This window comes from Eucyclogobius newberryi, unplaced genomic scaffold (assembly GCF_026437365.1).
Source record: "Eucyclogobius newberryi isolate DKJ021-1_F unplaced genomic scaffold, fEucNew1.0.hap1 SCAF_7, whole genome shotgun sequence".
Lineage (NCBI taxonomy): Eukaryota > Metazoa > Chordata > Actinopteri > Gobiiformes > Gobiidae > Eucyclogobius > Eucyclogobius newberryi.
In genome coordinates, this window is record NW_027316389.1 from 28,250,957 (window position 1) to 28,263,881 (window position 12,925).

At 41.2% G+C, this 12,925-nt stretch overlaps 1 protein-coding gene across 1 annotated transcript in view; it reads right to left on the reverse strand.

Moving 5' to 3' along the window:
- Positions 1–12,925, reverse strand: part of kcnq1.2 (potassium voltage-gated channel, KQT-like subfamily, member 1.2) — a 190,707-nt gene that overhangs the window by 166,664 nt on the left and 11,118 nt on the right. Inside the window, exons 3-7 of the mRNA XM_072435508.1 lie at positions 12,713–12,803; positions 7,102–7,228; positions 6,887–6,965; positions 4,229–4,325; positions 4,000–4,140 (exon numbers count right to left, since the gene is read on the reverse strand). Of these exons, the coding sequence (XP_072291609.1) occupies positions 4,000–4,140; positions 4,229–4,325; positions 6,887–6,965; positions 7,102–7,228; positions 12,713–12,803 (535 nt within the window). The remainder of the gene's footprint in view (positions 1–3,999; positions 4,141–4,228; positions 4,326–6,886; positions 6,966–7,101; positions 7,229–12,712; positions 12,804–12,925) is intronic.

Consider the following 12,925-nt stretch of genomic DNA (forward strand, 5'->3'; position numbering starts at 1 on the left):
TTAATACGTAGTTTTGCAGTAAGTTTGGACCAGTTTCTTCCAAAAAAACGATATTGTCTTTACAGAGGAAATAGGCTTTGTAACCACTAATCCAGCGTGTAAGAATTGGATGAAATAGCTCTTGCATTTGCATAGACACTAGCTCTGAAAATCCAGCCAGACACATTCAGCACTATAGCTCCTTATAGAGGGAGTCCATGGACTGTGGAGCACAAAGAAGGCGGCTGTAAGGTGAGATACTTAGAGAGGATTTGGAAAGAGGAAAGGAGAAGAGTGGCGGACCAGTGAGAGGCCCACACTGCAGCTACAAATGTGATGACTAAACAACCTTTTATTTAACATACAACATGAATAGTACTCAAGAAAAAGGGAGAAAACCTGCTTTACATCAACACAAAGGTCACAGAGCTGAGGCGGCGAGCAAGAAGTGTCAAAGCTGTAATGGGACATGAAAGTGCGTCGTCTAATACCACTTTTTTCATATGGTCATCTCAGGACTGGATTAGGGATTCTGATCAAAAAATCCCAGATTATATTTGCTATTGAAAGAGATCACATTTGTGTGGCTCAATGAAGGACAATTTCCCCTTCAACTTGAACCCTGCAAACTTCTCTATCAAAGTCAATTTTATAATGATTATTTATGTTTACATTTGTTTGTATTGTGATATAAAAGCATCGTTTGAATTTGAATAAAGCACTTTGAATTACTTTGTGTACAAATTGTGCTCTTCATTATATCAAATTCTCTTGTTACGATTATTGCGAGAAGAAACATCACAATTTACCATTACAAATGAAAATTTCTCACTAGCATTTCAAAATCAAACTTGATGATATTTTCATATTGTCAACGGCCAAAAAAAGTACCGGTACTTAACATGTAGTTTTAGTTAATTATATTGTGACCTAAATTAGCATTTGTTAATCGACAAAACTAATTATCTTTACATAAACTTTCTTTACCCAGGTTTGGCCAATATTATAACCGCTTTATTTCAATACATTTTGTAGACAACTTTACAGAAGTTACATTTTAAAGTTGAATGTATAAAACGACATAACATAACATGAAAAATAGTGCTTCCTCAGAACGACTAAGATTAGTTAGAACTTTATAAATTGTGGGGAATTAATTTGGAAATGGAGCTCTTGGAAATATACACATTATATACATATTTTTGGGGCACATATATTTAGACCAGTGCACGCTACAGTACATAGTTCATGTCATAAACACTTAAGGTTTTGTAGTGAGGGACCGAGAGTGCTGGGAATTTGAGAAATGGATATAAATCATAGCACTGGCTCTTCCTCTGCACCTGCCCAACCTAAATGTGAAACCACACCAACATAAACCACAGAAATCGGGAAAGGATTTGCATATTTCCAATCCGCGAGCTGCCTTATTACATTCATTTGACAACTACCAGACATACTAGACCATAAACTCGAAAGTTCATTCTTATACAAAAGCAAGAATGCACTATTGTGACCCTGCTCTACTGTGTCTGGTTAATTGAACTTGAAAATGAAAAGCTTTTCCATTACTTTCTATGGGACTGTGGGGAGCTACCTGACCCCAAAGACCTCTGTCACATAATATGCAGCAATCCCGCAATTTAAGTTTTAATTAAAGAAACTGACACTTTATATTGGGGCTCTAAAAGTTCTTTGAGTGCGAAAACCCAGAGGTGAATGGTTTATTACCGTTTCTTTGTGACCTGCTGATCCCGTGCACTAGTCTGCCATAGGTTTCTCATTACTCACGGCTTTCAGTTCAAATGTTTAATTAACTGCCCTGGAAACTCGAATCGCCGCGAAGAAAGGAAACAACAAAAGTGCTTAGGCCACAAAGACATCAACAGTAACACACCTGCCACAAGTGCGACTGTCAAGTGCGTGGCGCGCCAAGAAACAAATTAAGAAGCAGGTCAAAAATTATGATTCTGTTTTATAATGCAAATCTACTTGAACCTGCATTATTGGCAATGAGACTGACAAATAATGGAATGCAAATGCAGTCCAAGAACTACAAATGCAGGAATACTCAAATAAATTAATATTATAACAATTTTAGTATCTGAGGGAAGGTCCACTGTTGAACCACTGTGGGGAAAGCAGTTAATGTATTTAAATGTAAAAGAGCTGCGACTACAAGAGGAAATGTGGACTTTAGAAATCGACTTGAATTAGTTGTGTTTAAAATACACATAATTTGCCAGGAAACGTCTGAAAAGAGGGGAAAAGTTGCGTTTCATATTGAATCAGCGAAGGAAGAGTTTTCACCCACTCCAGACCTCGTACCCTAATATGACTGTAACTATTAAAGCTGCTAATAAAGCTATTTGTTATGAGCTGTTTTTGTTTTGCCAAGAATGTTCCACAGTATGGCATTAAATGTATCTGTCAAGCATTTCCATTATTAAAGGGTGTTTTTATTGCTAAAAAATACCTAATAACATGAATTCTTACAGTGAGCAGGGTCGTCTCTCACAGATCTCAGGTCTCGTTTATAAATGGTGTGTAAAAAACAAACACGGGTCCAACAGTAATGTACGTGTATTTCCACATTAAGTTTTGGGATTTAAAAAAGGCCGTGGCTGGAGAGCCGCGGCGCGGTCAAATGGCCGTGCAGTTTCAGGGACCGCAGCATTTCCCTTATAGCCCGTTATAGCCTCATGGCTAACCCTAACCCTAACCCTAACCTTAACCCTAACCTTAACCCTAACCTTAACCTTAACCCTAACCTTAACCCGGCGCCGTCTAAAACGGCGCTAAAACGCGGTCAAATAGCGGCGCAGTTTCAGGAACCGCGGCGCGCGGCCGGCACAAAAATAACATGGCTTTTTCGGCCGCGCGCCGCGGCTCTGCTGACACTCCCTTTAAAAAAAGACAACTTGATTGACGTGGGATTGTGCGGTTGTGCCCTGGAGATTTCAAAGAGGAGGAGTCAGTTTGAGGTAATTTGTGTTTCGTGCACAATGCCTTTAGATCTCTTTACTATAGCTCATTAAATTAGGAGTGTTTTGGACTCATGCTAATGTTTTGTCATTTTGAAAACAACGCACACGTGCATTGGAACACACAAGGTGCTGGCTCATTGTGTTTAATTTCAGAAGAAGTTTATCTAAAGTGTCAAGACGCTGCTGTCATAGGTACGGATCTGTCCCCATCACGGGTCCCCGTCGAACGCACCTGCACACCTGCCGTTCCCGCACACACTGCACACGCGGTGTTTGGCCCTGACAGTCCGCGTGAGAGTTTTCAGTAAAGACCACGCGCCTGTGTTTCTACTGTAGTGACTCTCTGACCCTCCCCTGGCCTTTAAGTTGACTGAATATGGAGTAAATTTTGTGACAGGGAAGGTTTTCAACGGGAGGAGGCAAGAGCGGGAGTGCACAACACATTCATGCGGCGTAAACATCAGATAATGCAGTCACTAGAGAGAAAAGGAAAACTCACTCTGCTGTGTGTGCGTCATTAACAGTGGGTTTTGGTCTAAAAAGTTAAAAACGGCTCCTCATACCCAGAGTTTAGTGCAGAATCAGATGTGAAATCTGCCCAGGCACTGGGTCGGGTGATTAAAGTAATTTAAGTGAAAGAAGCAAAATATACTGCTTGAATTATTTTAAATGTATAGCGCATTGTTGGTAAAATAATGGTAATATGTGTTGTGTATTTAATAACATTAGTTTTCGCTCGGCTTTTTTGCTTAAAACTGTAATCAAAATGACCACACGGGAGTGGGACGGATTCTACCGGGAGCAGGACGGGACAGGCGTGAATATTCATATAGTCTCTAACGTCCATGAGATGTAATCGTATTTTTTTTTTTCATGTTTTGTTTCTTCTTTTTTGTTTATTTCCTGTTGATTGAGTTATTTATTACAAACAAATCAAATCCCATACAGCGGAACATTCCAGGCAAAACAATAACATCTTAACTGACCCTCAAATGGCACAAAAAAGATAATAAAACTCTGTAGTTGTCCTCACCACTCCCCACCACAGGGCGTCTGCATAACTAGAGAAGCCAGTTTTCCCTTCCTCATCGACAGCGTCCTTCTCCGCCAAGTAGACGAAGTAGGACGAAAAGATAAGACCCAGGAAACCGATGTACAAGGTTGTGATCAGCTCCTGCAAAAACATCACAACACATTCTTTAGGATTTTTAATAATTGATGAAAGCAGCAGTGAACGAGATCACAACAATAGATTGCCATACTTGTCGATGAATAAAGACTACAGATCCCAGAAGTCTCCATGTTCCTCCTTGTCGGTCCACGTGCAACATGCGCAGAATTTGGAGGAAGCGAATTCCCCTGCGAAAGTGAATCACATTATTGGATTTGATTCATTGTTCCCCTCCAGCTGGATCTTCGAATTTTAGAAAAGCTATTTCTGTAAAAAATATTGTTTGTACAGCCATTTGAAGAACGCGCGTCTTTGTTTTGGCATTCTCAATCATTGGCCACTAGGGATGTCACCATATCAAATGTTTGTGTCATGATTTAACAATTAATTGAGACTTTGACCAAACAATAGTAAAATACAATTCAAAATATCTAACTGATTACTGTTCATCTCAAGTATGTGACCAGCTCTATGAAATGAAAGTTAATGATGTGGGGTGGGACAGGTCTCTCACTGTTGTGTCGGCCTACGGGTCGAACAGCAGTGCAGAGTACCTGGCCTTCTTGGAGTCCCTGGGAGGGGTACTGGACAGTGCACCGACCGGTGTTCAATTATTGGACTTCTGTGCTTTCCACGGATTGTCCATAACGAACACCATGGTCAAGCACAAGTGTTTCCATCAGTGCACATGGCACCAGGACACCCTAGGCCGGAGGTCAATGATCGACTTTGTTGTTGTGTCATCTGACCTCTGGCCGCGTGTCTTGGACACTCGGGTGAAGAGAGGGGCAGAGCTGTCAACTGATCCCCACCTGGTGGTGAGTTGGATCCGCTGGAGGAGAAGGAAGCTGGACAGACTTGGCAGACCCAAGCGCATTGTGAGGGTCTGTTGGGAACGTCTTATGGAGCCTTCTGTCAACAGGGTCTTCAACTCACACCTCCGGTAGAGCTTCTCCAAAAGCCTGGGGACATTGAGTCCAAGTGGACCATGCTCTCAACCTCCATTGTCAATGCTGCGCAAAAGGAGGAAAGGTCTCCGGTGCCTGTCGCGGCGGAAAACTCCAAACCCGGTGGTGGACACTGGAAGTAAGGGAAGTCATCAGGCTGAAGAAGGAGGCCTACCAGGCCTCTTTGACTTGTAGGACTCCTGAGGCGGTTGACAGGTATCGGCGGGTCAAGCGGGCCACGCGGCCCGCAGCTCGTGCTGTCACAGAGGCAAAAACCCAGTGCTGGGAGGAGTTCGGGGAGGCCATGGAGGAGGACATTCGGTCGGCCCCATAGAAATTCTGGCAAACCGTCCGGCGCCTCGGGAGGAGGAAGCAGAGCTTCACCAACACCGTTTACGGTGCGGGTGGAGACCTGCTGACCTCGACTGGGGATGTCGTCGAACGGTGGAAGGAATACTTTGAGGACCTCCTTAATCTCACTGTCACATATTCCGAAGAGGAAGCAGAGACTGGAGACTCGGAGGCTGGCTCATTTATCACTCAAGCTGAAGTCACTGCAACATGCACTGGGACGGTTTGCAGCTGAGTGTGAAGCGGCTGGGATGAGAATCAGCACCTCCAAATCCGAGGCCATGGTTCTCGACCGGAAAAAGGTGGCTTGCCCTCTCCAGGTGGGTGGGGTGTCCTTGCCCCAAGTGGTGGAGTTTAAGTATCTCGGGGTCTTGTTCACGAGTGAGGGAAGGATGGAGCGTGAGATCGACAGGCGGACTGTTGTGGTAAAGAAGGAGCTGAGTCGAAAGGCAAAGCTCTGTATTTACCGGTCGGTCTACGTTCCTACCCTCACCTATGGTCATGAGCTTTGGGTAATGAGCAAAAGGACAAGATCGTGGATACAAGCGGTCGAAATGAGTTTCCTCCGCCGTGTGGCTGGGCGCTCCCTTAGAGATATGGTGAGAAGCTCGGCCACACGGGGGGAGCTCGGAGTAGAGGAGGCATCCGCAGCGCCTCCCTGGGAGGTGTTTTGGGCATTCCCCACTGGGAAAAGGTCCCGGGCAAGACCCAGGACACGCTGTAGGGACTACGTCTCTCGGCTGTCCTGGGAAATTGGAGGAAGTTTCTGTCACTCTAGTAAATGTGATGTACACAGACAAATATAAACTCTTTTTGCATTCAGGTTTACTTTTTTTTAAAGCATAGAGTGAATTAAAAATACTTAACTTTGCTTCTAAAATGGTCACAATTATTATTTTTCAGTTCTCCCAATTACATTTTCTTATATAATAATTATATTATATAATCATGATTATCGATTAAGCAAATCCCCCTTTTGGCCAACATTGCAAATTGTCCAAAACTCCACGGATACAATGCGTTGTATAATTATTTTACACTAGATAAAGTCAGGCAAGCCAGAACAACTGTCTCATAGTATCCCATAAAGAGAAATTCACAAAGCAATCAAAGCACAGGGGGCATAGGTTTGGGACATCATATCCAGCATTTCATTTCAAAAACCAAAATGGAGGTTGCAAATCAGATTCATTGTTTTTGATCGATATCTCTCTGTCCCAAAAAAACAAGAAATCCAGCAATTCTCTCCACTTCACAGTCCACAGTCTCCACCTGCCACTAAATCACATTCCAACAAAGTAGCACCAGACTGATTTAGACTGATAGGTTCTGGCTGGTCAGGCTAACACTAGGGGCCCTGAGTCTCTCCATTTATCTAGGCTTGGGATCACCACATCCTGTCTTCAATTCCCCTGTGGCAACATTGTGGCCATTTGAAGAAAGAGATGTACCTGATTGCTGAAGTGGCAAAGACCTGGCCATTGGATCCTACACCAAGTACAATGATTGATGCAATGACCACAATCAGATCTGTAAGAAAGGTCAAAGGTTACACAATTAGTTAGCTTGTTTTGTGTAAATGTTTGATGAAAGATTGTGTTAGAAAGGATTTAAAAAACACCACATCAAAAGCGTGTAAAGGGAACAAAGTGAATGCCAGGTGCACCTATGATTGATATGGGCTTCCTGATAAAACGGAGGCGTCCTTTGATGCCTGCGTATTTGCTGCGACAGCCCGCTGACCACAGCCGCACCATGTACTCCGACCCAAAGAACACCACCAACACCATTTCCTGTGGGGCACACAAACACAGGACAAGGGTCAAAGGTCATTGTTTTAGGTAATAACCGTGTATATCCCATTATGTATTCACATGGGGCTCCTTTCAAATTTACTTTTGCACATTTCAGGTTTTCACCGGTGAGTTTTTTTTGTTTTTTTCTATTTAGAGTATTTGGAATGACTATTGCCCCCAGTTTTGGTAAAATAAATACCTCTTAAAGCTTGGATACCTGACATTAGTGAATCAGTACATGTTGTGCTTTCTCCCAAAGAGTCTATTGTAAAAGCAGCATTTTGTGACAAAATGAGACAACCGTGAGCTGTCTGCAGCAATTAATAAAGTTATTTTATTTCTCAGCTTAAAGCAGCCCTCTGATTGGCCGAACTTGTGCGGTTCACCTGAGTTTTACTCAACTGTCTGAAAAAAGCTGATCTAAAACCGCACACATGTCAAATTATTGCTTGTGGATATTACCCATGTGCCAAAGGGTTAGTGAGAGCTAGGGACACATTTAAATACCTACTTTTAGTTTTGCAGTGTGACATTCAGATAGCCCAGCTTTGAGGCTTCTTTGTACAGTTTTTAATGTATTTCTTTATATGGCAATACAACAGTTGTCTGGCTAGTTACAACTAGACCTAAGTTCAAAGTGTTATAGGGCCAGATTAGAAAAACAAAAGGCCCAAATGAGTTTGGCATGAGACACGTAGGAGGGAGTGGTGCCTGAATTTACCAGGCAAATATCATGGCAAACATGTATATTGTCAAAATAAAAGGCTACAGTCAAATTACGAGAACCAGATCAGATACAGATCTGCAAGTTATTGTGAATAGAGCCTTCCCCTTAAATATTTCAATCAATTCTTTATTCTTTATGCACATCATAGACATAACCTTCACATATCTAGTTTTTGCTCAGGCCTAGACAATTCAATGAGGTTACACTGCGCCCCTATTAAATGATTAAGGTCATTATATCCAGTGGTCAGGCTTATAGATATAAAATGAGCTGGTCATGACAGGTGTGTGAGATAAGAGATACTTAGGTGGTCTCATAAAGCAGGACCACCCACCTGTGAGCAGAGATGGAGGGCGATAACTCTTTTGTTATTGAGGCGCGGTCAATGGCTAAGTGATTGAAACCACGTGAAGAAATGCCAGCACACTGCGCTCAGAGCCAGAGATAAGGGCGCTCACGTCTGTAGATGAAATCTGTTATGAATGTAAACACTGCTGCAACACTTCACAGCGCCTCCAGCCAATATCTAACCCAGCAGAGCAAAGACTGTAGCGGCTCCGGCTAAACATGCAGAATGTACTTTTATTTTACATAGTAACTTACTGTATTTTCATTCTACAGGGCACTTGAATTGATGAATAAATGTACTAACCTATCTATAAATCCAGGACTGCGCGATACAAGAAAAGCATAAAAAGCTGGAAGGAAGAGTTACTGCTCAGTTGTTTAGGATAAAGAGCTTTTAGTCTCTTTAAGTTTTGACTTAAATATGCACAATCCAGACCCTTGTGCACGGTGTTGTCTCGCTCGCTCACCCTTCCCTTTCCCTGATCCAGCTGTAGCTCCTTCCTCTCCTTCTCTTCTCTTGTGGTTCAAATTATAAGAAAGTAAGCAACTATTTTCTCACTGTTTATGAGTGAAACGTAAGACCTAATTTAGCGCATGGACAGCTGTTTTTGTGCTAGTTTTTTTGGTCCGATAAACACAAAATAAAAACTGTAGTGATCCTGACGTTGTTCTCTAAAACTGAAGTCTGCCTGTCAAGGTTTTCAATAAGATGGTAGAAAATGGCATTTAGTAACTCTATAGAGACAAGCAGGTGACACTACCAGGTCATGTTACAGGTCAGATCTGTGGAGAAGAAAGCCCACGCACAGTAAAAATGCACACAAAGAAATGTGCACGTGCAATTGAATGAACGCAAGATAGATATGTTTAATGCCATACTGTGGAGCAATAAAATCTCCATGGAGATGAGGAGGATCTGGACCCCCACCGGAAAATAAATGTGAACCATTAAAGCTACAATGCAAGATCTTATTCAAAACTGTTCAAATCAAATGCAGACTAGCAAAACATTTATTTTTTCTGATTCACAAATCTCTAACAGAGGAAAAACCATGATATTACACTTGGCTATTGCAACTGCTGTTATCCAAACGGTTTAGCAAATGAGTGAAACCGTCTTGAAGATATAGTATAGGTCATATATGCGTAGCTACTGTGAATGAAAGTCTTGTCAGCTATCGTCATTAGCCGCATGTGTATCCACAATATTTAGTTAGCATACTCCGAGCCGCGTCTGTGTGGGTGGCCATCGCACTGATTGCTTGAACCGACTGCACCTTGAACAACTCTCGTATGAAACTTAAAACCGCGCGTCGGACTGCGAAAACACCGCCAAAATGAAGCCTCAATAACAAAGAGCTGCCAGTCAAAGCACACATTATCACTGAGAATATAAAATGTCATCTATAATCTTTAAATGAAATATGGAAAATAGAAATAATAGGCTACTTAATACCACATGTGTTTTTAAGGGTCTTTTAGAGCTTCTTTGGGGATTATGGCTCGTCTTACGTCTTGACATAAATGGCCTTGGTCTTGACTTTACTCGGCTGAGGATTTGTAACACTAATCCATCTTAATTAATCAACAATTTTAATAACACCGGCAATAATGAGGTTAAAGAGGCAAATATTGCTATTCAGCTGCATTGCTATTCAGACTGTTACAAATACCTCAAGAGATTAGGTGACGGGAGTAAACAATAAAGGGGAAAATGCATTTGGGGAAATTGAATGGATTATGTAAAATTGGGTCACCCAGACGTATCACAGACTCAGGGTTTACCAAAAACAGCTGCCCGATCGCACAAATCTAATCTCATCAACCCTGTCAAAATGAAAGTGGGTATTACACGTTATATCAGAGGGAAATTGACCGCATTGACGACATATTTCGCATACTGGACACATAAGAACATTTCCAAGAATTGTTTCTCAATTTAGGATGTATTGTAAAATGTATATGATGTATTTGCGCAAATCAAAATGTACTTTAGCAACTGCCCTAAAGACTAGTAATAATAAGACTAATAAGAATAAACAGTCGGATTCAGATGTAACAATCGCTTACAACAGCGTGGCACCACACACTGAAATAAAAGCGCTTTTCTTCTATCTGAAAGATGTACTTTTGTTGTCAAAGGTAGCAAAAATCAGATGTTAGATTTAGATTATATTCTGAAACAAATATCAAAACTAGATATTTATTAGTATTAGTATCGATACTTAAACAGGACAAAATGAGAATTTTAGAATAATCTTGAGCTTTATCAGAAGTAGTATAAGATCACATGGGAACATAAAGAAAATACTACTATTTGGTGTTGAAAAAGTATTGATAATCAAAGAAGTTTTTTGTTTTTTTTAATCAACATTGTGGTATCGAGCCTATTCCTGAGTATCAAAATCGAGTTTGACACTACGATGTAACTTCACCGGGGAGTTATTGCTTGGCCTGGAATGTTCCACAGTGTTGTATTAAAATAATGTAACATACATCAAAACAAAACAAACCCATATATTCATGCAGACTTGCCTCGCACAGACCTGACATGTAAATTAGCCTGGGGGGCACTTCAGATTCTACCTGATTTATATCCGTATCCCTCACTAACCCTAACCCCATGAACTGGCTGTATTACAACAAAACTTTTACCGTATTGTCCGCACTATAAGGCGCACCGGACTATAAGGCACATTAAGCTAAACAAAACGTGTACCACACAAAATCGCTTCGAGGTCAGTAAGAACATATAATCTATATATAAGGCGCACTGGTTTATAAGGCTTTTAAGTGCGCCTTATAGTGCGGAAAATACGGTAATTTTACCATTATTCATTTTAGCTGCCTCCCATCTGTATTAATATTAGAATGTTGTGATGTCATCTGAAACCCAGCAATGGAAATAGATAAGTTTAATATCATCAGTGTTAGGAAATAACTGACTTCATGCTCCGAAAATACGACTTCACAAAACGAATCTTGAGTAACTGTCTTCTGAATATCAATCAAATATATTTGGTGGTATATTGGTTTATAATGATAAACTTAGCTAGCTAACATGGTGTTAGAAGTAGAAGAATTGGGTGAGAATAACAACCAACACCTAGACCAAACCTGGCATATATAATTTGTCCCACAAAGGGGTGCAGAGTTTTATTAGGAGTATGTATTTAATTACATTTAGTGCTGAAAAGACCACATCAAGTCGATTCATGTTCATAAAAGAGCATTTCCTTATCATTGCTTTGCAAATAAACGATTTAAATGCAACACAAATTAGGTTTGGCCCTCGGCATGCTAATATATATTCATTTTGGAACGCCGAGGAAAAGATCTGCACATTTTGTCCTGCCAAGGAAACAAGTTTGGGCACCACTTTAATAGACAATATCACAAGTTAACTTTAGAATTTTACATAATCTCTGGACATTTTTTGTAACAGGAATATTCATTCACCGGCTGAACTGAAACTTGATAAAGGTGGTTAAAGCCGGCCGTGGGAGAAGCCGGTGTCCCCTCTTGTCCTCTGGATGCCCCCGAGCTCTGCACAGCTAATATACATGTGAGTTCATCCATGCCTGTGTGCTCTGGGTGCCTGCAGATTCACCAAGCATGAAAAAGACTGATGATGCACGTTCTTTGTAAAGTTTCCAAAAAGCAGCAATAATTTTCTCTACCTGTTCTAAACCCTGGATTTATTGCATCACTTAGCCGCGCTAATGGTTCAATAAGCCATTTAGCAGCAAGTACCAGCAAGTGCAGCCTTCCACAGCCAAATGAAAAGTAATAACTTCTGCTAAGTTGAACACTAAGATAAATCCATACACGCTTTTTTTTTACTACATGGTTTGGAGCAACTCCAGTCCAAACGTTTTGGGGGCATTTTGTCCACTGTGAGGGAGCGGGGGAGACCTGCCCACTGAAGATCTTCTATCACCATCAAGTGGAAAAAGAAGAGAACTGCAGGAATACCAGAGAAACTTTACAGTACTATGAAAAATATATTTATAGATATGGTATTTCTATAACTAGTAATTACATGTATAGCATAATGTAGTAGGTATTGACTATCTCTCTCTGGACAGAACTATTCAATGGATTCCTATGTATTCCTTGTAAATATATTGCAGTTGTTAGGGTTTGTGTATAAAAACAGTATAAAAAACCATACAAACTCAAAGTAATTTGTACATTTCAGCACTATTTGTTCCTGGCTGAGTCTGAGAAGTGTGGCTGCCAATCTGCCCCGACGACCCCTCCTGACCCCCACAACGTAACAATGTGAACACAATGTTCATGGGCTTAGATGAGATACAAGTTGGTGAACCGTAGAGTATTTTCTGATAACACAATTGGACCCTAACCCTATATATTTGCAGATGAGGAATGAAAGTGTCACTCACCATCCAGAAGAGTGTTCCTGTGGCGAAGTCTGCATATTGCTCTATGGTGGACAGTACACTGAAGATGAGACACACCAGCACCATGACGAAGCTGTGGGCAGAGAGCATGTGTCAGTCCTTCAAATCATCACACAAAAATAATATCATAAATACGTCAAATAATACTAGCGCATTGACATGAGCTCAGTGGGTTTTATACCCATTATATCTCTA